The 19,958-nt window shown below is 34.6% G+C and overlaps 1 protein-coding gene across 1 annotated transcript; it reads left to right on the top strand.

Annotated features, from left to right (window-relative positions):
- The first annotated feature begins 15,618 nt into the window (after positions 1-15,618).
- Positions 15,619-17,340, top strand: LOC112722081 (cell wall / vacuolar inhibitor of fructosidase 1). Its single transcript, XM_025773061.1, has 2 exons — positions 15,619-15,670; positions 16,865-17,340. Exons 1-2 carry the CDS (start codon positions 15,619-15,621, stop codon positions 17,338-17,340), a joined length of 528 nt encoding a protein of 175 aa, XP_025628846.1.
- Positions 17,341-19,958: the final 2,618 nt, after the last annotated feature.

Here is a 19,958-nt window from a genome sequence, read left to right as displayed (position 1 = left end):
AACCTCGGTAAATTATATTTCAAATGATTCTTGTGGATCATTTATAAGGTTAATTATGGCACATGAAAGAATTTTCAATTTTTTGGGTTTAGAAGATAATAGGTTATTGTTTTATATTTGTAAGTTTAGAAAAATATAGAGATAATTTGAGAGAATAAAAAAAGATATAAAACCAAATAAGTGAGCAAAAATAGAAATAAAAAATTGATAAAAAAAAAAAAATACGTATTCATGAGATATAGAAAAATTTGACAAGTGCTAATTTTATAAAGTTAGAAAGATAATTAAGTTTACTATTTAATCCTCTTGATCATTTTTTATTTAATATCTATAATAATGTGTCAAGTATTAATAATTAGTTTATATTATCATAATAATATTCTACAACGGTAGCGTGCATTCTGGTGTAAAAAATACTGACGTGGTGTATTCTTTTTTTTTTTTTATGAACGAGGGGTCAAAGACCCCAAACAAGGAAGAAAGACAAGAAACAACTACCCAGATTAAGACCCTCTAGGGCGTAAAAAGTCAAAACAATCCAAATCTAAAGCTAAGCTAATATCGGGAGGAGGCACATAAAAAATGTGCAGGCCAAAAGAAAGGGTATGTCCTTTTTTAGCAAGCGTATTCGCAACATAATTTGTCTCTCTAAGAGTATATGACCATCCGGAGATATTAAACCGTTGGAATGAGTGTTGATAGGGGTGTCCATGGATCGGATCGTATCCGCAGATCCACGGTAAATATCTGCATCTGATCCGCACCCTTTGCGGATCGGATCGCGGATATCTGCTCTACATCCGCGTATCCGATCCGCGGATCCGCATATCCGCACTATAATAATTAAAAAAATATATATATATATATATATATATATATATGTTTGGTATTATATTTACTTGTTTGTATATTTTAGTTAGTAATTATTATTCATATATTGTATTATTTTATTTTTGTTATTTAGAGAGAGTTTGATTAAAAATATTTTAGGAATAAATAAATTTAAAAGTATGAAAGAAATATTTTTATCGAATTCTTTTACATAGAAATATGATTAAAAAAAGGTTTAATTATGCAGATATATCCGATATCCGATCCGATCCGATCCGCAATGTGCAGATCGGATCGGATCAGGCACTAAAAAGTGCGGATATCATATCCGATCCGATCCGATGGAAATTGTGCGGATCAGATCGAATTTTCGGTCATATCCGATCCGTGGACACCCCTATGTGTTGATATCAATAAAAATCGGTGCACAAAGTTGATTCGCAGGACAACCATTCTTCACAAATTCAAGAACAAAAGATGAGTCTGTTTCAATAACAACTCTGTTGAAATTGTTTGCCATGGCAATTGAAGACTGCGCACAACTCCTCACATTTCCGCCTGCATAATAGAATAGCTAATGCCCAAGTTGGAAGAAAAACCAATGATATATCTCTCTAAGTGATCTCTAAAAACTCCACTGCATGCCGCACTATTCTGGATAGTGAAAAAGAGCCATCAATATTTGGCTTAATTTCATCCTCACGAGGAGGAACCTACGGATAAGGGCGTTTGAGGTCGGAGTATCATGCTTTTGCCTCCAATGCACATTCATGACATGTAAATATTCCTCATGCCTAACCTTAATCTGGATAAGAGTTGTAGCGGAAGAAATCAACATATCTTCAAAAACAAACTTGTTACGGCAAAACCAAAGGTGAGATGCCAAAAATACTGATATGGTGTATTCTAGTTTCAGTATGCATACCATTCTTTTCTCAATTTATTTTAAGAAAATATATTCTTTATAGTTATATGAAAATTAACATTAATGCATAATTATACTAATTGTCAATTAGTCATTAATATTTTCAATTATTCTAATTAAATTAATTATCAATAATTCTAATTTTTAGTAATTATAATATTATTTTTAATTAAGCATATATAATTAGTGACAAATTAATATTGATATCTATAATAAAAAAATTAAACATATATTTATAATTATAATTGCCATAAATATGATACTACTAACGTTAATAGTGACAAATTGATATTAATAATTCTGATTGCCATAAATATATATGATGCTAACGTTAATAGACACCAAAAAAAAAAAAAAAAACTAACATTAATACCAGCAAATTGATATTGATATCAATAATAAAAAATTAAACATAAATTTATAATTCTAATTGCCATAAATATAATCCTAACGCTTAATAGTTTTGTTAATATTCTCTATAATTAATGCACATGCGTATTAATTAATAAGGAATTGATATTGATATCAATAATTAATTTCTATAATTAATTTTATGCTATTAAAAGTTATATATAGTGTTTTTTTATACTTTATAAATATAAATTTGAGAGCCAAAACGTGTTGTTTAATTTTTTAATTTATTATTTTTTGTTGGGTACTTCATATAATTAGAACGCACTATCCGTTTTTCATCGAAATTGATCATTTTAAGGTATAAATTATAATTTTTTATGATATTTTTTTATATAGTCATTCTAATATTATTCTTTTGATAATATGATAATTGTTCTTATTTAAATTTATTTTTTTTGTTTAACATTACAGCTTGATTGTGTTTTGCTGCAATCGTTTACAATGCACTATATCTATCAAATATCATTTGAGTTGTATTCACTGATTCGAGTTCTGATTAGATAGATGTAATAAGAGTTCAACGAAAGGACAATAAACTCTATTTTAATAAAAGATGCTTGGATCATATTAAAAAATATTATTTTTAACATTCTAACGGAGTAAAAGAAAAACTAAAGAATCATATTAAAAAAAATAAAAAACGTAAAAACCATTAAATAGTAACGAAAATACAAAGTTATATATAAGCATAAATCGTCTATTTAATGTAATTAATTTCATATCAAATCATATACTTGATATAATAGTAATTAGTTATAGTTGATTTTAACCAATTAAATAAAATAAAAATGAGTAAAGTATACTTTTTATTCTTGAAATGTGATAAAAATTTTAAAAATATTTGTAATTTTATTTTGTTTCAATTTTGTTCCAAAAATTTTCGATTTGCATCAAATATACCATCAACAGCTAAATTTTTAAAAAATTTAAGACCAATCTAACAATAATACATGAAAATTATGCTTGATTTACTTGTGTTGATGGTTGTTCTTATAAAATTGTTGTTGAATTAGTCTTAAATTTTTTGAAAAATTAGCCGTTAAAGTATATTAGATGCAAATAAAAAATTTTTGGGACAAAATTGAAACAAAATAAAATTTAAGGGTATTTTTAAAATTTTTGTCAAACTTCATGGACAAAAAATATGCTTTACCCAATAAAAATATTGTTCTGCCCCGGCCCGGTTGGGTCATTATCAGACCCGACCCGATCAACCGGCTAAGCAGATCCCGCGCCCGGATCGCGACCCGGATACCTACCTCCTGACAACCAACTGTGTGATAGTTGGGAAAGGAAGCTTCTAGAAAAGGGACCTCCCCTGTGGGACCCGCCCTACTGACAGGGTATATATGGGGAGGGTTCTACCCCCTCCCCCAAGGTACGTCACTATCTCCTTTACTCTCTCACCACCATCTGCACCATTTTTTACTTGAGCGTCAGAGTGTCATTGCAGGTGGCACCCCCTCTTCGCACCGCAGCAGCTCGGTAGGTCGTGAAGTCTCCACCCCCTTTGACCGGACCCAGACTAAGGCTGGTTCTTAGCATTTCACTTCCAGAGCTCCACCGACCCGTCCAAAACCCGAAGTACCGAACAAATATATATCCTCAAGACGAAACTACATCATGTTATAATTGATTATAATTGGTTCCACATTTGTTATAAGGATTAATCTTAGCATACAAGTGATTAACACTTACAAGTGTTACAAGTGTTGAAGCTTATTAAAACCCTAAACGCGCTCCAATTGTTGTGTACAACTCACGCGCTATATAACAAAGCATTATATCAATCAAAATCAATTAACGCGCGAATAATACTATTTCCAATTTTCAAACGATTTTGTTACCTTCTTCGAATCTCTTGCCAATTTTCTTCGTTCTCCTTCTTTGCGTTCTTCCCCTGTATTCCCGATCGTTCTTTCTTCTGCGTTTATCATTGCTTTGTTCTTCGTCATTCACCTCAGTCTCTCTCACTGTAAGTCTAGCTTCGTTTTATTTCGATTTTCTGATTTCTGAAATCAAAATCTGAACGAACCTTGAAGATAATGGATGATTCAACCTCAGATTGTCAGCTCAATCAGGGCGAAGTGGATTTTGAATTTGAATCAAACGAAGTTTCTGAGGCTTGATTTAGATTCAGCTAATTAAGATTAATCTAAATTTGATGCAGTTATTCGTCTATGATTGTGTAGCTGAATAATTCGCGAACGTAGACTGTGAAATTAATGCGTGAACATAATTTGTGGATTGAATCTAATGTATTAGTTTTGATTAATTATCTGTAATTTATAGCAGACGCTCGGGTGTAGATCAGAACTTTTGAGTGTATTTTTAGGGAAGTTTGGGTGTATTTTAGGGAGGAGTTTGGGTGTATTCACAGTTTATCGTTTTTCTTGTTATTTTACTTGACTTGTTGTCGTAACGGGTGTAGATGAGGGAGTCTTTGGGTGTATTTTACTTTGGTTGATTGTTATTTTTTTATGAGGTGCAGAAATTCTATAGTATTTTCTTGTTTTAAACATGTTGTATTTTTGCAGCCCTTCTCTGTTGTTGATGAGCAGCTTATTCCCAAGGTTGGAATGACCTTTAAAACCCTTGAAGATGCTGCAAAATTTTATAAGGACTATGCCAAGGATGCATATTTTTCTACTAGAGTTCGGAGCACAAATAAAAAGGGAAACAAAATTAAGAATCAATTGATCACATGTAGCAGAGAGGGAAAATGGAAATCTAAAATATCTCCAACCGAGAAGACAAATCTCACAGCTGGTTTAAATTGTTCTGCAAGAATTTATATACACACATTGAAGGATGTTTGTGCTTGGATCATTTCAAAGGTCGTGCTGCATCATTCACACCCTTGCTGTCCAACTCAAGCAGAGATGCTCAAACAGCACAAGGAACTAAGCATGTCCGTTTGTCGTACAATAGAGAATAATGAGGAGGTTGGTATCAGACCAAGCAAAACTTTCCAATCATTCGTTGCAGCAGCCGGGGGTCACCGCGAGTTAAATTTTATTGAAAAGGATGTGAGAAATTACATCACGAGAGAAGTGCGGAATGTTTTGGAACAAGAAGATGCAAAGGAATTCGGGAAATATTTATTGAGAATGAAAGAGAAGAATCAGAATTTCTTTTTCGAGCTCGAACTCGAGGACGATCAATCGATTAACCTTGCTTTTTGGGCCGATGCAAGGAGCAAAGCTGCCTTGAGTATTTCAGAGATGTTATTTCATTTGACACCACGTACAATACAAACAGGTAATATGCTGTTCTTGTTTATGCTGCTAAATTAATTTTATTCTATGAATCTGCATCAGAGGTGTATATTGGATCTTCCTTGGGTGTATAAATTCATTATATGGGTGTACGTAATGATTTTCATTCTGCAATGTCGTAATTTGTTTCAGGTATAATTTGGTTTGCGGTTCTTTCGTCGGGGTGAATCACCACGGTCAGTCAATACTTCTTGGATGCGCTTTGATGAAAAACGAAGAAATTGAGTCGTTCAAATGGTTATTTCAATGTTGGCTTCGTTGCATGGAGGGAAATGCTCCGAAAGGGTTTCAATGTTGGCTTTGTTACAATGATAGGAATTGGAATGATTTTCTGCTGAATTTTGGTCTTGGGGACAACAAATAGCTTTTAGGTAATGTTGTTTAAAATCTGCAGCAGAGGTGTAAATTGCATGTTTCTTCGGGTGTATTTCTATTCTGTTTTTGGGTGTATTCTGCAGATCTCTATGAAGACCGTCATATATGGATTCCAATCTATCTGGATCACTACTTCTGGGCAGGGATGAAAAGCACACAAAGGAGAGAGAGCATGCATTTATTTTTTAACAAGTTTATTACCCGAGACAGCTCGCTTATTCAATTTGTCAAATAATACGATAATTACCTCGGAAGCAGGGAGCAAGCAGAGAGAGAATCAGATGCTACAGATTTTCATACGGTCATACCGTGTGCAATCAAATCCTCCATTGAAGCTCAGTTTCAAGATGTGTACACTCATCAAAAGTTTAGGGAAGTCCAAGCACAATTCAGAGGAAAGGCGAATTGCATCACTAGATTAACGAATTCTGCTCTAGGCTATTCAGTATACGAAGTTGGAGAACAAGTTTCCAGCTCAATATTCAACAAGTTTATGGTTACTTACGACTCAGTAGCAGCCGAGGTAAAATGTCAATGCTTATTATTCGAGTCAAGAGGGATATTGTGCCGTCACGCACTAAGCATGTTAAGCTTTGAACGAGTAAGCCAAGTGTCACCTAGATATATACTGGAACGATGGAGCAAGAAGGTAAAGAGGCGACACACACACATCAAGAGCAGCCACGACGAGCCATTGTTGGAGCCAAGAAGCAAGAGGTTTGACGAATTGGTTTTTCGTTCGCAAAATATTTGCGAATTTGCATCAGAATCGGAGGAGCTGACTGCAATTCTGCACCATGCGTACGATAACGTCATGGTTGAGATGGAATCATTGAAAGCCAAAAGGAAGGGAACATCTTCTTTATCTCACAAAGACGCCAACTTGGAATCCGTTAACGATCTTCAAAGCCCTCCAAGGATTCGAACAAGAGGACGTCCAAAAAATAGGCTAGGTTCAAAGTTGGACAAACAGATTGCAAATGCCTCAAAGAAGAAGAAAACGAAAGCTTTAAACGAGGTAAAAGTGATGTTCTTTAAATATGTGGTTATTGAGTTTAATTTTCTCGTTAATAGTTTACCTAATATGTGAGTTTATTATATCCAGTTAAACCTCTTTGATGCTGCATCAGTCGTGCGTTCAAATTCCAGCCAATATCAAGGACGTGTTATGAATTATCAGTTCAGGGAATCAGCAGCAGCGGATAACTCTTTGGGTGTATAGTTACAAAATATGGGTGTAAAAGCACTGTTCTTTTGGGTGTATTTATGAATTTTCTTGTGTTCTACATTTTACGTATATATATATATATATATATATATATATATATATATATATATATATATATATATATACTTCACAATCTGCTGTTTATGTTATAAAATATTGTTTGTTTTTTTTTACTACGGTTTAAGGGTTTAGGGTTTAGGGTTTATGTTTTAGGGTTTAGTGTTTAGGGTTTAGGGTTTTAGGGTTTAGGATTCAGGGTTTTAGGGATAAAGCATTAGGGGGATAGATGTTTGGGTGTATATTCAACTTTCTTTGGGTGTAAAAATTGTCAGGTTATGGGTGTATATTTGGTTTGATATTTTTCTTCATATTATAGTACCTGTAATTCAGACATTTTGAATACAGCAGACAGAGTTTTACTCATAATTGGCAAATTTTTACAGCATGTGTTCAATTTGTTACAAGACTATATAACAGTTACATTAATCAGTGTCAATATCCTTAGAATCTATCTGACAATAAGGACTCAATAACAATGAGAATGGCTTGGACAGTCTTATTGTATTACTTCCCCTAATGGCTTCAGCTTTGTCTTGATTCATTTCATGGAATAGAATACGGGAAGCATATTCTACTCTAAAGTGATCCACCTCGTCCTATAGTTAAAAAGAATATTCTGTTTAATCAACCATGTTAATTGAGTAAAGTAATATAGAGTTATTTAGTTTTAAACACATTTACCTGGGTCCAATTGTCCTACTCATACTTTAATCTTTTAATGTTTTCGGGTTGAAGTATCTCAAGTCACTTCATTACGTAAATAGCACAGTCATAGCTGAAAACCAAGAAAATAAATTACAAATTACGTATAGGAAAGTTTAATATTCAAAGTGAAAGATTTATACCTTGTCTTTTGGCCTGAGATGTGAAGGTATGGTGGTTCAATTTTCTTGTCCTTGTCCCTTGTCTTTAGAAGTGCCCCCTAGCATATACTTTATTTCTTTCATTTTCTCCTTTGTTTCGGCCATCTATACAATTCCCTAAAACATTATAAATGTTAGTTAGCATCATTCAGGTAAATAAAATACACCCAAGATATTTTGTTCACTTACCATATGTTCCTCCATTTTTGCCCTCATTCTTTCAACCAATTGCTCTCTAGTCCAGTTGGTAATCCAGGGTTCTGGAGGTCTTTCTGCCCCCTTCTTGTCTTTATTTTTTGATAGATGAAAGTAAACTATCATCAAGGCAAACACGCAGCCATCAATTGCCTTTTTCTTTTTCAGATTGTAATCTGTTATGCCCTTGATGATAAAATTTAAAACATGTGCTCCCTAGTTCTACTCTGTTATTGTGTCCATCTTGAAAATTGGTGCCAGGTGCACAGGAGAGATTTTGTTTATTGTCGTTGGTAACAGGAACGCCATCTGTATATAGAGGATGAAAATCCTCTTGAACATGAGGCGATCCTGTTCATTATCAACACCAATAGCCATCATCTCATCTGTCAGATTTTTGAGGGTCTTCCCCTGGAATCTTCTAAAAATTTATTTGTCGTCTTCAGAAAGATCCTTATAATTGACTTTCTGAGGTAGTAGATCTCCTACAAAAAGGGAAATAACATTATATGAAAATCAGTTGAAATACACCCAAGCATCACTTGAAATACACCTGAATATGGCTCATATACACCTATGTTTGTAGCGCATTACCTGAGGCGTTGATGCCAAGCGCAGCCCCTGTTGTTTTTTATCTTACTTTAAATGAACCGTAGCCGGTTTCGAGTCTGTTTTCCCCTAATTTAAAGGAGTTAGCCAACTCCTTTAATATTTGGTGATGCACCCTTAGCGGCGGGATGTGCATCAGGCCACCAAATCTCAAATCCCTAACAATTGCTTTCTTCTCCTCGCTCATATTTCTGAATTTCTCACTCAACAAATGGGTTGCACACTTAAAGTCTTTGGTTTGCTGTAAACAAAGCAAAATTAGAGTAAGATATATTTCTATTATGAAAAACTGATTTGATCTAAGACATATATTTGTTCTTACATTTTTTTCAGCTTGGTTTATGCCTGCCATTTTTTCTGAAATGAAAAATACACCTATAGATATCAGTCAGATACACCCATAGATCAGCCACATACACCTATACGATTTCTCATAAGTATTTAATTAGATCATTTCAAAATGATGTTTCAATTCACTCAAACATGCATAAATATACAAGGTCAAGCAACATTACAAGGTCAAGCAATATACACCCATGGACAAGCAAATATTAGAACAGTTGCAACTGTTGACTATATTATAGTATATCAGTTCAGAAATATACACCCAACAAATTATGCCATATACATCCAACAAATTATGCCATATACTCCCAAAAATCAGTTACGAGAAGAACTAGAACAACAAAAACACTAAAACCTAGAACAACTAAGAAAAACAGTAAAACCTAGAACCAAGAAGAAGAGTAAAACCTAGAACAAGAAGAACATTAAAAATAGTAAAATGAGAGTTAGAACAAGAACACTAAAACCTAGAAGAACGTAGAAGAACAGTAAAACCTAGTTCTTCGATTTCGAAATGTGGAAAATCTACAAGATGAGTAAAATAGTAATGTACCTTAAGTAATATTTCTCATTTTTTTCTGGAGATTGTTGATCGAGAGTTCTATCTTTTGTTGATGGTTTCTGCTAATCTTCACGACGAGTTCTATCTCTTCAGTTTAGAATGTTGCTCGAAACTTCACGGTTTGTGTTTTCTTCGAAGCAGAAGAGGAAGAGTGCGCCATAAACGAGCGCTTTTTGCAAAGCATAACCGTTGAGTTACGTGCGTGGCATTGACGCTCCATTCAAAGGGAGTGAGTGCGCGTGTATTGTTTATGGGCTGGGCCAACTTGTAACACTTGTAGGCCTTTTTTGCTCGTATGTGTATTGTTATAATTGATTTATGATTTAGTGTGATATACATTAATTAATCCAATTAGTTGTATAATTTATTTGTTATAACTGATTTATTTTAGTTTATTAATGCACGTGTATATTAATTAATGATAAATTGATATTGATATCAATAATTAATTTCTATAATTAATTTTGTGCTACTAGAAGTTATAGAATTTTTTATTTTAATAAATAAATTAATTATAATAATTATTTAAATAAATAATTTTATAAATATTTATCGAAATAAATATCCCTTTCTTATCTCGTTTATTCTGTAAATTCGTTTACTCTATAAACGAGATAATTTTGCACGTATCTCGTTTACAGTGTAAACGAGATACATGTATTTATAAATATAAAAATATATTTTCTGAAAATAATAAAAAATATTAATAAATTTAAAAAATAAAAAACTCGTACGATGTTCAAGTTTCATTATGAGAATAAATACGGTAACTATGCCCATCACTCCTAATAATCGAAGGATGGGAAGCGTGTGAAGTTGATGGATAAATAAAATAGAGAAAGAATGGGGAGATAACCGTTTTAATTGTGTTAGGGAGATAAATAAAATAAAGGAAGAGTGGAAAATAACCGTTTATCAATTGTTAGGAGAGGTTTGCCAATTGTTAGGAGAGGTAACGTTTCAATTCTCTTCTCATTTTTTTTTTATTTATCGTGCATCAACTTCATACTTCCCATCTTTTAAATATATTCTCATGCAACAAAAAAATTTTTAATATATTTCAAATTTTTATGTACTCTTATGCAACAAACAAAATTTAAAATATATATAATTTGAATTTAAAAATTAATACTCAAGCGAGTACATACAAAATTTAAAAATTTTGTCGGTTAGAAACAATAGTATTAATAGTGGGTTAGTTAGAAAAAGGTAATCGTATTAATAATCGGCAGTTTAATGATGCACTTATGTGCTTTCATGTAAACGTGTTGACGTGTTTATTTTCAAACTATCTTCTCTATCATTTAAAATGGACGGTTTTTCTTTTCTATTATGTAAAATCGTCCATCTTCTTTATTATTTGAAACGTTTCATTTTTAAGAGTTCTGTGCAATTAATTTAAATCATTAATATATTTTATTATTTTTAAAAATTATATTTAATTATTTATAAATACATATATCTCGTTTACAGTGTAAACGATATAGTGTAAAAGAGATAAACCAAAATTGAAAAACTACACATATGTCGTTTACAATGTAAATGAGATAAGAGGGAGGTATTTATTTCGGTAAATATTTTTTAAATTACTATTTCAGTAAATATTTATCTCGTTTATTGCACGTGTGCATTAATTAGTGATAAATTGATATTGATATTAATAATTAATTTTTATAATTAATTTTATGCTTGTTAGAAACAAGAGACTGAGAGAGTAATCTGAAAGGTGTATTATTGAGTTGTGATCAAAAGTACAATATACAAGAGGTATTTATAGGTGCTAAATGAATCAGAGTAATAAAGGCATAGAATCCTATAATTAATATACAGATATACTACATAAATATAGACGATTCTAATTGATCCTAATTGATGCTAATGATTATCTAACATCCCCCCTCAAACTCAAGTGGGAGCTAAGGATACCAACTTGAGTTTGGATAACAAAGTCCGAAAACGAGTCGGGTGATGAGCTTTCGTGAAGATATCAGCAGTCTGATCTAGTATTCCAACAGCAATGAGACGAATAGCATCAATAAGGATACGTTGCCGAACAAAGTGACAATCAAGCTCAATGTGTTTGGTGCGTTCATGAAAGACATCATTATGGGCGATCTGAATAGCACTGCGATTATCACAAAAAACATCAGTAGGGGACGACTGAGGAGCACCCAAATCTTCGAGAAGCCAACGAACCGAGACAACTTCAGCAGTGGTGTCAGCGAGGGCACGGTACTCAGCTTCTGTGCTTGAGCGAGCAGTGAACGTTTGCTTCTTAGCACGCCAAGAAATGAGAGCGTTGCCAAGAAACAAACAGTAACCAGTAGTAGAACGACGATCAGTGGGATCACCAGCCCAATCAGCATCGGAGTAAGCCTGAAGAGATAAAGAGGAATGGGCAGAAAAATAAAGACCATGAAAGAGAGTGCCTTTGATGTAGCAAAGAATGCGTAGAACTGCCGCATAGTGAGTAGTACGAGGAGCTGACAAGAACTGGCTAAGTACATGAACCGGATAGGCGATGTCTGGACGGGTGACAGTCAAGTAGACCAGACCGCCAACTATCTGTCGATAGAGAGTCGAATTATCCAAAACAGTGCCATCCATAGGGGTAAATCGAACATTAGGCTCAAGAGGAGTAGACTCAGTGCGACTATCTGTAATCCCAGCACGAGCAAGAAGATCTGAAGCATACTTAGCCTGAGAGAGATAGATGCCATCATCGGTGGAGATGACCTCGAGACCAAGAAAATAGCTGAGAGAACCAAGATCTTTCATCTCAAAGGTACGGTGAAGTGAGGCCTTGAGAGCAGAGATACCATCAACATCATCCCCAGTGATTATCATGTCATCAACATACAAAAGTAGAAGAACAACTCCACGTTCGCTTTTACGAATGAAGAGTGCATTCTCATGAGGGCTAGAAGTAAAACCAAGACTGCATATGGTAGTGCTGAACTTGTCAAACCATTCACGAGGAGCTTGCTTAAGTCCATAAAGTGCCTTGCGAAGGAGACAAACCTTATCAGAAGGACAAGGATATCCCGGAGGTGGTTTCATATAGACTGTCTTTTTCAAATCCCCATTAAGAAATGCATTTTTCACATCCATCTGACTGAGAGACCATTTTTTAACCGCGGCAATGGCAAGAAGAGCTCGAACAGATGTAAGGCGAGCGACAGGGGCAAAAGTCTCTTCATAATCAATACCATACTCTTGCGTACAACTTTGAGCAACCAAGCGGGCCTTATAACGGTCAATAGAGCCATCAGAGCGAGTCTTGATCTTGTATACCCATCTACTGCCCACAACTTCCTGATCAGAAGGAGGATCAACCAGATCCCAAGTGTGTGCTTTTTCAAGTGCCTGTAATTCTTCTTGCATTGCTTGTTGCCAATTTGGATTTGAGGAGGCTTCTCTGAATGTCTTAGGTTCATGTTGATGAAGAATAGTAGAAAAGCAATGGTAATCAAGAAGATGAGGAGGTGGATTCCTTACCCTAGAAGAACGAGCGGGAGGAGGAGGCATGACGGTAGGAGCAGGATCATCGTCCGGTCTGGAATCATCAGGAGATGGAGAAGGCAGAGGAACAGGAGGCTGTGGAGGGTCACTCGAGATAGAACCTGTAGAATCATCACTAGGAAAAAGATCAACATTGGGGTTAGTAAACAAAGGTGACTGAGTAGTAGGAATCGACTCAAAGGATGAGAATCGAGAAAACATGTGGTGCTCCCAAAAGACAACATGACGAGATATACGAATACGGTTAGAAAGAGGATCCCAACAACGATAACCCTTGTGTTCAGTGCCATAACCAAGAAAACAACACATACGAGCCCGAGGTTCAAGTTTACTATGTTCATGAGGCTGAAGAAGAACAAAACATACACAACCAAAAACTCGAAGAGAACTGTAATCTGGGGGGGGTATGATAAAGACGCTCAAAGGGAGTAACATTACCAAGAACAGAAGAAGGGAGTCTATTGATAACATGAACAGCAGTAAGAACAGCTTCACCCCAAGTATGCTCAGGACACGAAGAGGAAAGGAGCATTGCACGGACGGAGTCAAGAATGTGACGGTGTTTGCGTTCAGCTCTACCATTTTGTTGAGACGTACCAGGACAAGAAAACTCAGACAGAGTACCCTGTTCTGCAAGAAAGGCTAAGAGTTTGGAATCACGGTATTCCATAGCATTATCACGTCGGAAAACCTTAATGGCCTTGGAAAACTGAGTTTTAATCATAGTAGCAAAATTGATATAGATCTGAGGTAACTCATGGCGATTAGTCATCAAATAAACCCAAGTAAAACGGGAATAATCATCAATGAAAACAACAAAGTATCGAGCTCCGCCTATAGAGGCAGTGGGAGCGGGGCCCCAAACATCAGAGTGAATGAGATCAAAAGGAGAGCAAGCAAGAGATGAATTATTGTGAAAAGATAAAGCAGGTTGTTTGGCAGTTTGGCAAGAAATGCAGTCAAAAGATTCATTCGGAACCTGACCTAAAACACCCTGAGATACAAGAGGACGCAGTTTTCCTAAGGAGGTGTGGGCAAGACGTTGATGCCATAAGTGAAGGGTAGAGGGAGAAGAAGCAGCACAGAGATTTGGTATAGGAGGAATATAAAGACTTTCGAGTTCAAACAACCTTCCGACCTTACGTCCAGTCCCGATGATCTGTCCCGTCCGAGGATCCTGTACACGACAACCAGAAACAGAAAAGGTGACGTCAAAACCCAGATCAACAAGTTGACCAACAGAAATAAGATTGAAGTTTAATTTGGGAATGTAGTAAGTATCAGGAAGATTAAGAGATGACTGAGATATAGAACCCTTGTGTGTTGCATGCAAGAGGGAGCCATTTGCAGTATTGACAGAAGGTCCATTTGTAGTTGCAGACATGGATGAGAAAATATTACGCAATGGAGACATGTGATTAAAGCAACCCGAGTCAAAGTACCATTTAGAAGTACCTGGAGGGCTCGATAAAGCAGCAGGGGTATTACCAGAAACAGAGAGAAGACGCTGTAGAAGAGATGCAATATCAGATAGAGAGACAGTGGTAGGTTCAGTAGTAGCAGCAATAGCAGAAGCAGGCGCAAGACGTGGTGGACGAGTAGGACAGGTAGTAAGCAAATGTTCCGAGAGCTTGCAATAACGGCAGAACAACTGTGAACAATGGTAGCTAATATGCCCTTTCTGGTGGCATGTGCGACATTCAACAGAGGGACAGCTGGAGAACGGGTGCCCGAAACGGTTACAGTTGCGACAGAAGGCCCCCTTTATGTCTGTGGCAGCAAAAACATCTGACTTTTCCATAAAAGTAGTCATAGAGAACAAGGAGAGGAGAGAAAAACTGCAATTTCGGAGCAGAAAATGAGGAAACGGATGGCAAAATCGGAAAGAGCTCACCAAAAAACCTTAGGGAGGGTCCCACTTGTCGGCCACGTCAGCGCCACGTCAGCAGCCACGTCAGCGCCACGTCAGGGCAACGGAGACACGTGGCAGCCCGTGAGAGGTTGAGGAGGACGAGCTGGCGTCGAGGTGGCGGCCGGGTCAGCGCGCGGGCCGGGTCGGGTCAGGAGCGGGTCGCATGGAAGGCTGGTGGCGTGACACGTGGCGGCTTCAGGATCGTGGGATCAACAGCAAGATCCAACGGCTACTGAAGCATCTCGGGGGAGGATCAATGGAGGTGGACAGCGATCTTTCAGCGGCGCGTGGCGGCGCGTCCGGGGGCGTCTGGCGGCGATCTTGACGGCATTGGAAAGCTGATGACGAGAGGATCACAACGGTGCCGGAGGTGACGAACCAAAGCGTCGGAAACAGGTCGAAAAAGGTGAGCAAAGAGGCACGGGTGGTAGCTAGAAGGAAGAGCAACCTGGTCGTGGCAGCGTATTTAGGCGGCGCGTGGAGGCGCGTCTGACGGCGGATGGCGGTGGTTCTGGTTGCGTTGGAATCACGGAGACAAGACGAACAAGATGGTTATGGGGGTGACGAACCAAAGCGTCGAAAAGAGAACGAAAAAGGAGGCCAAAGAACACTACCGGAAAGGAAAAACAATGGGGCTATGAACTAATATTCATTGAAAAAAAAAAAAGGGACCTAAGCTCTTGATACCATGTTAGAAACAAGAGACTGAGAGAGTAATCTGAAAGGTGTATTATTGAGTTGTGATCAAAAGTACAATATACAAGAGGTATTTATAGGTGCTAAATGAATCAGAGTAATAAAGGCATAGAATCCTATAATTAATATACAGATATACTACATAAATATAGACGATACTAATTGATCCTAATTGATGCTAATGATTCTCTAACAATGCTACTAAAAGTTATATATAGTGTTTCTTTTGTAGTTCATAACTCATAAGTCTAAGTTTGAGAGCCAAAATGTTTTGTTTAATTTTTTAATTTGTTATTTTTCGTTGACTACTTTGTATAATTTATTTTTTATAATTGATTTATTTTTTTTATTTGTTATAAATAATTGATTGATATAAATTATATTAAATTATATAATAATTTAATATCTAATCAAATCAATTAATTAGTTGATATAATTAATTCATTTTAAAGAATTATATTTAATAAGTTAAAAAAAATAAATCAGTAAATACTCTAAAAAATATGTCACACCAATTCCATCATTAAGTGCAGAAATCCAATTTTCATATAATATAATAGATATAGTAGATAATAAATATAATAGATGATTTACAAAAATACTATTTGAATATCAAAATTAGTCTGTCACTAATATATTTATGTATAAATACATGTATTATTCAGTTTATTTTTATTATATATTTATATTTTAACATATATTTATACTAATAAATAATTTTAGTGACTGATTTTAATAAATTTTTAACATAATTGAAGTATTTATATATGTGAAAGAATAAAATTAATTATGTTTCCAAAACCGATAGTTTCTATCTGTGATTAAAATTAAATTTCAGAACATAAATATTTACTGACTAAAATTAAATGTATAAAATTAAATCATCAATCCAAAGTTTTCAAAGACCAACGAAATGATCTCTCTCACCATTAAATTTCCTCACTTATAAATATAACCACTTTCATCATGGTGGCTTATACTAAATTATTATTCTCTGTAATTAAACATGAAGCATTTTTCTCTAAATACATTATTGTGCACAATTGCAGTGGCTTCAATTGCAATAGCACAAGGTGAAAGCGATGACAAACTCATAACAGAAACATGCACCAAGACACCATACCCTGCTCAATGTGTTAGTTATATAAAAGCTAATTATAAAAGCAATGATGTTAAGGGTGTTGCAGGTCTTGGAATAATCATGGCACAAGGTTTCCAACTCAAAGCAGAAGCTCCCAAAGACATTCTCTTCAAAATGATTTCGGCGGGAAAGAGACCAGACATTCGATTTGAGATGATAGCTTGTCTTGGAAATTACAATTATCTTATCGATACTACTATGCCTGAAGCCATTGATGCTTTCAAACTTGGGAAACCCCGTTTAGCTGAAGCTTATGCTAACACTGCTGCAATTGGGGTTAGTAATTGTGAGAAAAGATTCAATGGCAAATCGCCAATCACCAATGAGAACAATATTACTCATGAAATTGCTCTCATCCTCCTAGCTATTGCTAAACAATTATAGAATATATAGTTCAATTATCAAATAATGAATTTAATATTTATGTACTTTCATCAATAAAAATAGTTAATTTTTAAATTTATCATCTTAATAATGATTTAAATATCTAATTAAATATCGTATAGGGGTGGCAATGGGGCGGGTTTTTGCTCTACCCGACCCCGTCCCGCCCGACAAAAAACCCGCATGAAACCCGCCCCGTCCTATCCGCAAGTAGTAAAATGTTAAACCTTAACCCGCTCCTGCGGGTACCCGCCCCGCCCCTATAATTATTAAATCCAACAAAAAAAATAAAATTTTAAAAATTATATAACCACCATTTACATACATAACATAAATTAAAGTAAAAATTTATATATGATATAATATTATTAATCATTTACTAATTATTTTATATATGTTACATATATATATATATATATATATATATATATATATTATATACTGGGTGGGTAGGGGCGGGTTTACCCTAAACCCGACCCCGCCCCGCCCCACTCCGCCCAAGAACTCGTCCCGTTAAAACCCGCTCCGGTGCGGAGGCGGGTAATTACCCGCCTCGAGCGGATAGAGGCGGGGTGGGTACCCGTAGGTTTATTATCCAAACAATATTTATTTTATCAAAATCAATTTTAATAAAAAGTTATCAAACATAAATTATATTAACACAAATTTACTTTTACCCAAAATCGATTCTATAAAATTACTTTTATTCAAACTTCAATTCAAACACGTTAATAAATTTCGAAGCATCGGTAATATGCGCAGGTTTTTATTTTTTTGTTTAGCTATTAGTAAGTTTTGGCATCACATAAGCGTTATTGGACAATGCTGCTAACCAACGGTTTAGTTGTCCGTAAATTTTCTTCATTGAAAATTTAGAAATTAATTTACGGACGACTTAACGATAATGTTAATAAATTAATTTTTATTTAAAATAAATTTAATTATTAATTACTTCCATTGGTACACTGTAAAAATAATTTTTTAAAATAAAATAAATGTTATGACTTGCTAACGGTTTAACCGTTGATAACATGGATTAAATTATTTAAATTAATCTTTTATTTATCGACAGCAAAATCGTGGGTAAATTCACAAAGTAAAATTTTCAATTTTTGTCTTTTATATTTACTCACGACTAAGCCATTGACAAAATCAAATAAATAGAATGATGTATTTCATTGTCGTTGATAACAAATTGTAAAAACCATCGATAAGCGGTGCGTCTGAATTTAGTAAGGAAGGAAGAGGGAACAAAGAAAGAAGAGAAGAAATCAAATGAGAAAAAAAGAGCGCAGAGAGGTGGTGATGCTGACAATAACGACAACAGAAGAGGAAAACGAAGAAAAAAGTGGAGGAGGAGAAGAAAAAATACAGTAGGAGTACAAGTAAAAAGAAGAAGAAGCGTGTACGAAGAAGAAAAAGCGCGCGCACAATAACTGATTGGCTTTTGTGTAAAATGATTTATAAAAATATTATTTATATATACCAAAATCAGCAACTAAAATCAGTAATCAATATATTTATATATAAATACATGTGTTGTTTAGTTTATTTCAATGTGTATTTATATTCCAAAATGTATTTTATACTGTGGCTAATTTTAGTGGCTGACTTTAGTGTATAACTAACATGGTTGAATTATTTATATATGTGAAAGAAAAAAAGTAAGAGAAACTCTTCGAGACATCAATTTTTGGGGAAAGTACATAAACAAATGAAATGTCATTCAAATATACATAATTTTTCTAAAAGAAGAAATGTTACATGCATGTCTTGATTGATATTTATATATAAATCCAATTTATTACATTCGATTTAGTCATGTTAGTGGTAAATAATCGAATCAATAAGATTCTAATTAGTATGTGTATATGAAAATCAAAATAACAAGCTTCAATTTAGTATGGTTTCAAATTCGGAATGATCTACCCATAGTAAATCGAAACAAGGAACTTCGATTTAGGTCCCTAGTAAATCGAATTGATTGAATTCAATTTATAAGGAACATGCACTGTTAGTAAATTGAATGCATTAGGTTTGATTTAATATATATATATATATATATATATATATAATTCGAATTCACTTGTTTCGAATTGCATTTCACTATCTCCCCACCCCCAAAACACACCATCCAGAGAAAAGTTAGGCAACAAAACCACAAGATTGAAATTGTGAAAATGAAAGACCATCGGAATTGTATCTATCGGTATTGCCCATATTGCTGGTAGCATCCATGAAGAGGTTAGTGAATTATATTTATTTTCCTAAAGATAGACCATAATTGTTAGTGATATTAAGTCGCTTAGAATTTGATTAGAAGCATTATTAGAAATTTTAAACTATAAATGGTAGTTAGAGTAGTGATTTAGTAGTTTGTTAGAAAACTACAAATGCAAGTTAGAAGAGTGATAAATAACTGTTAGTTAGAGTAGTGATTAGAGATTCTGTTAAAATTTGTAAGTTTTAAATGTTAGCAGTTTAACTAGGTTATAAGTTTTGTTAGAGTTTAATTTAATTTAATTTAATTTAAGTTTTAAATGTTAGATTAACTAAACACTAGAAGTTTAGTAATGTTCGGTAGCTCGGCTCTTGAATGGGTCGGATGTGCCAGATGC

Source organism: Arachis hypogaea, chromosome 11 (genome assembly GCF_003086295.3).
Source record: "Arachis hypogaea cultivar Tifrunner chromosome 11, arahy.Tifrunner.gnm2.J5K5, whole genome shotgun sequence".
Taxonomy (NCBI): domain Eukaryota; kingdom Viridiplantae; phylum Streptophyta; class Magnoliopsida; order Fabales; family Fabaceae; genus Arachis; species Arachis hypogaea.
Note: the sequence above shows the minus strand (reverse complement) of the source record. Positions and strands in the feature narration are given on the sequence as shown.

Excerpts from the sequence above, each read along its gene's own strand:
- LOC112722081 (XM_025773061.1), top strand. The coding sequence starts at position 15,619 with ATGGCGGTGGTTCTGGTTGCGTTGGAATCACGGAGACAAGACGAACAA. Across the intron at positions 15,671-16,864 it reads GAGACAAGACGAACAAGATG|TGGCTTCAATTGCAATAGCA; the intron begins GTTATGGGGGTG and ends GCACAATTGCAG.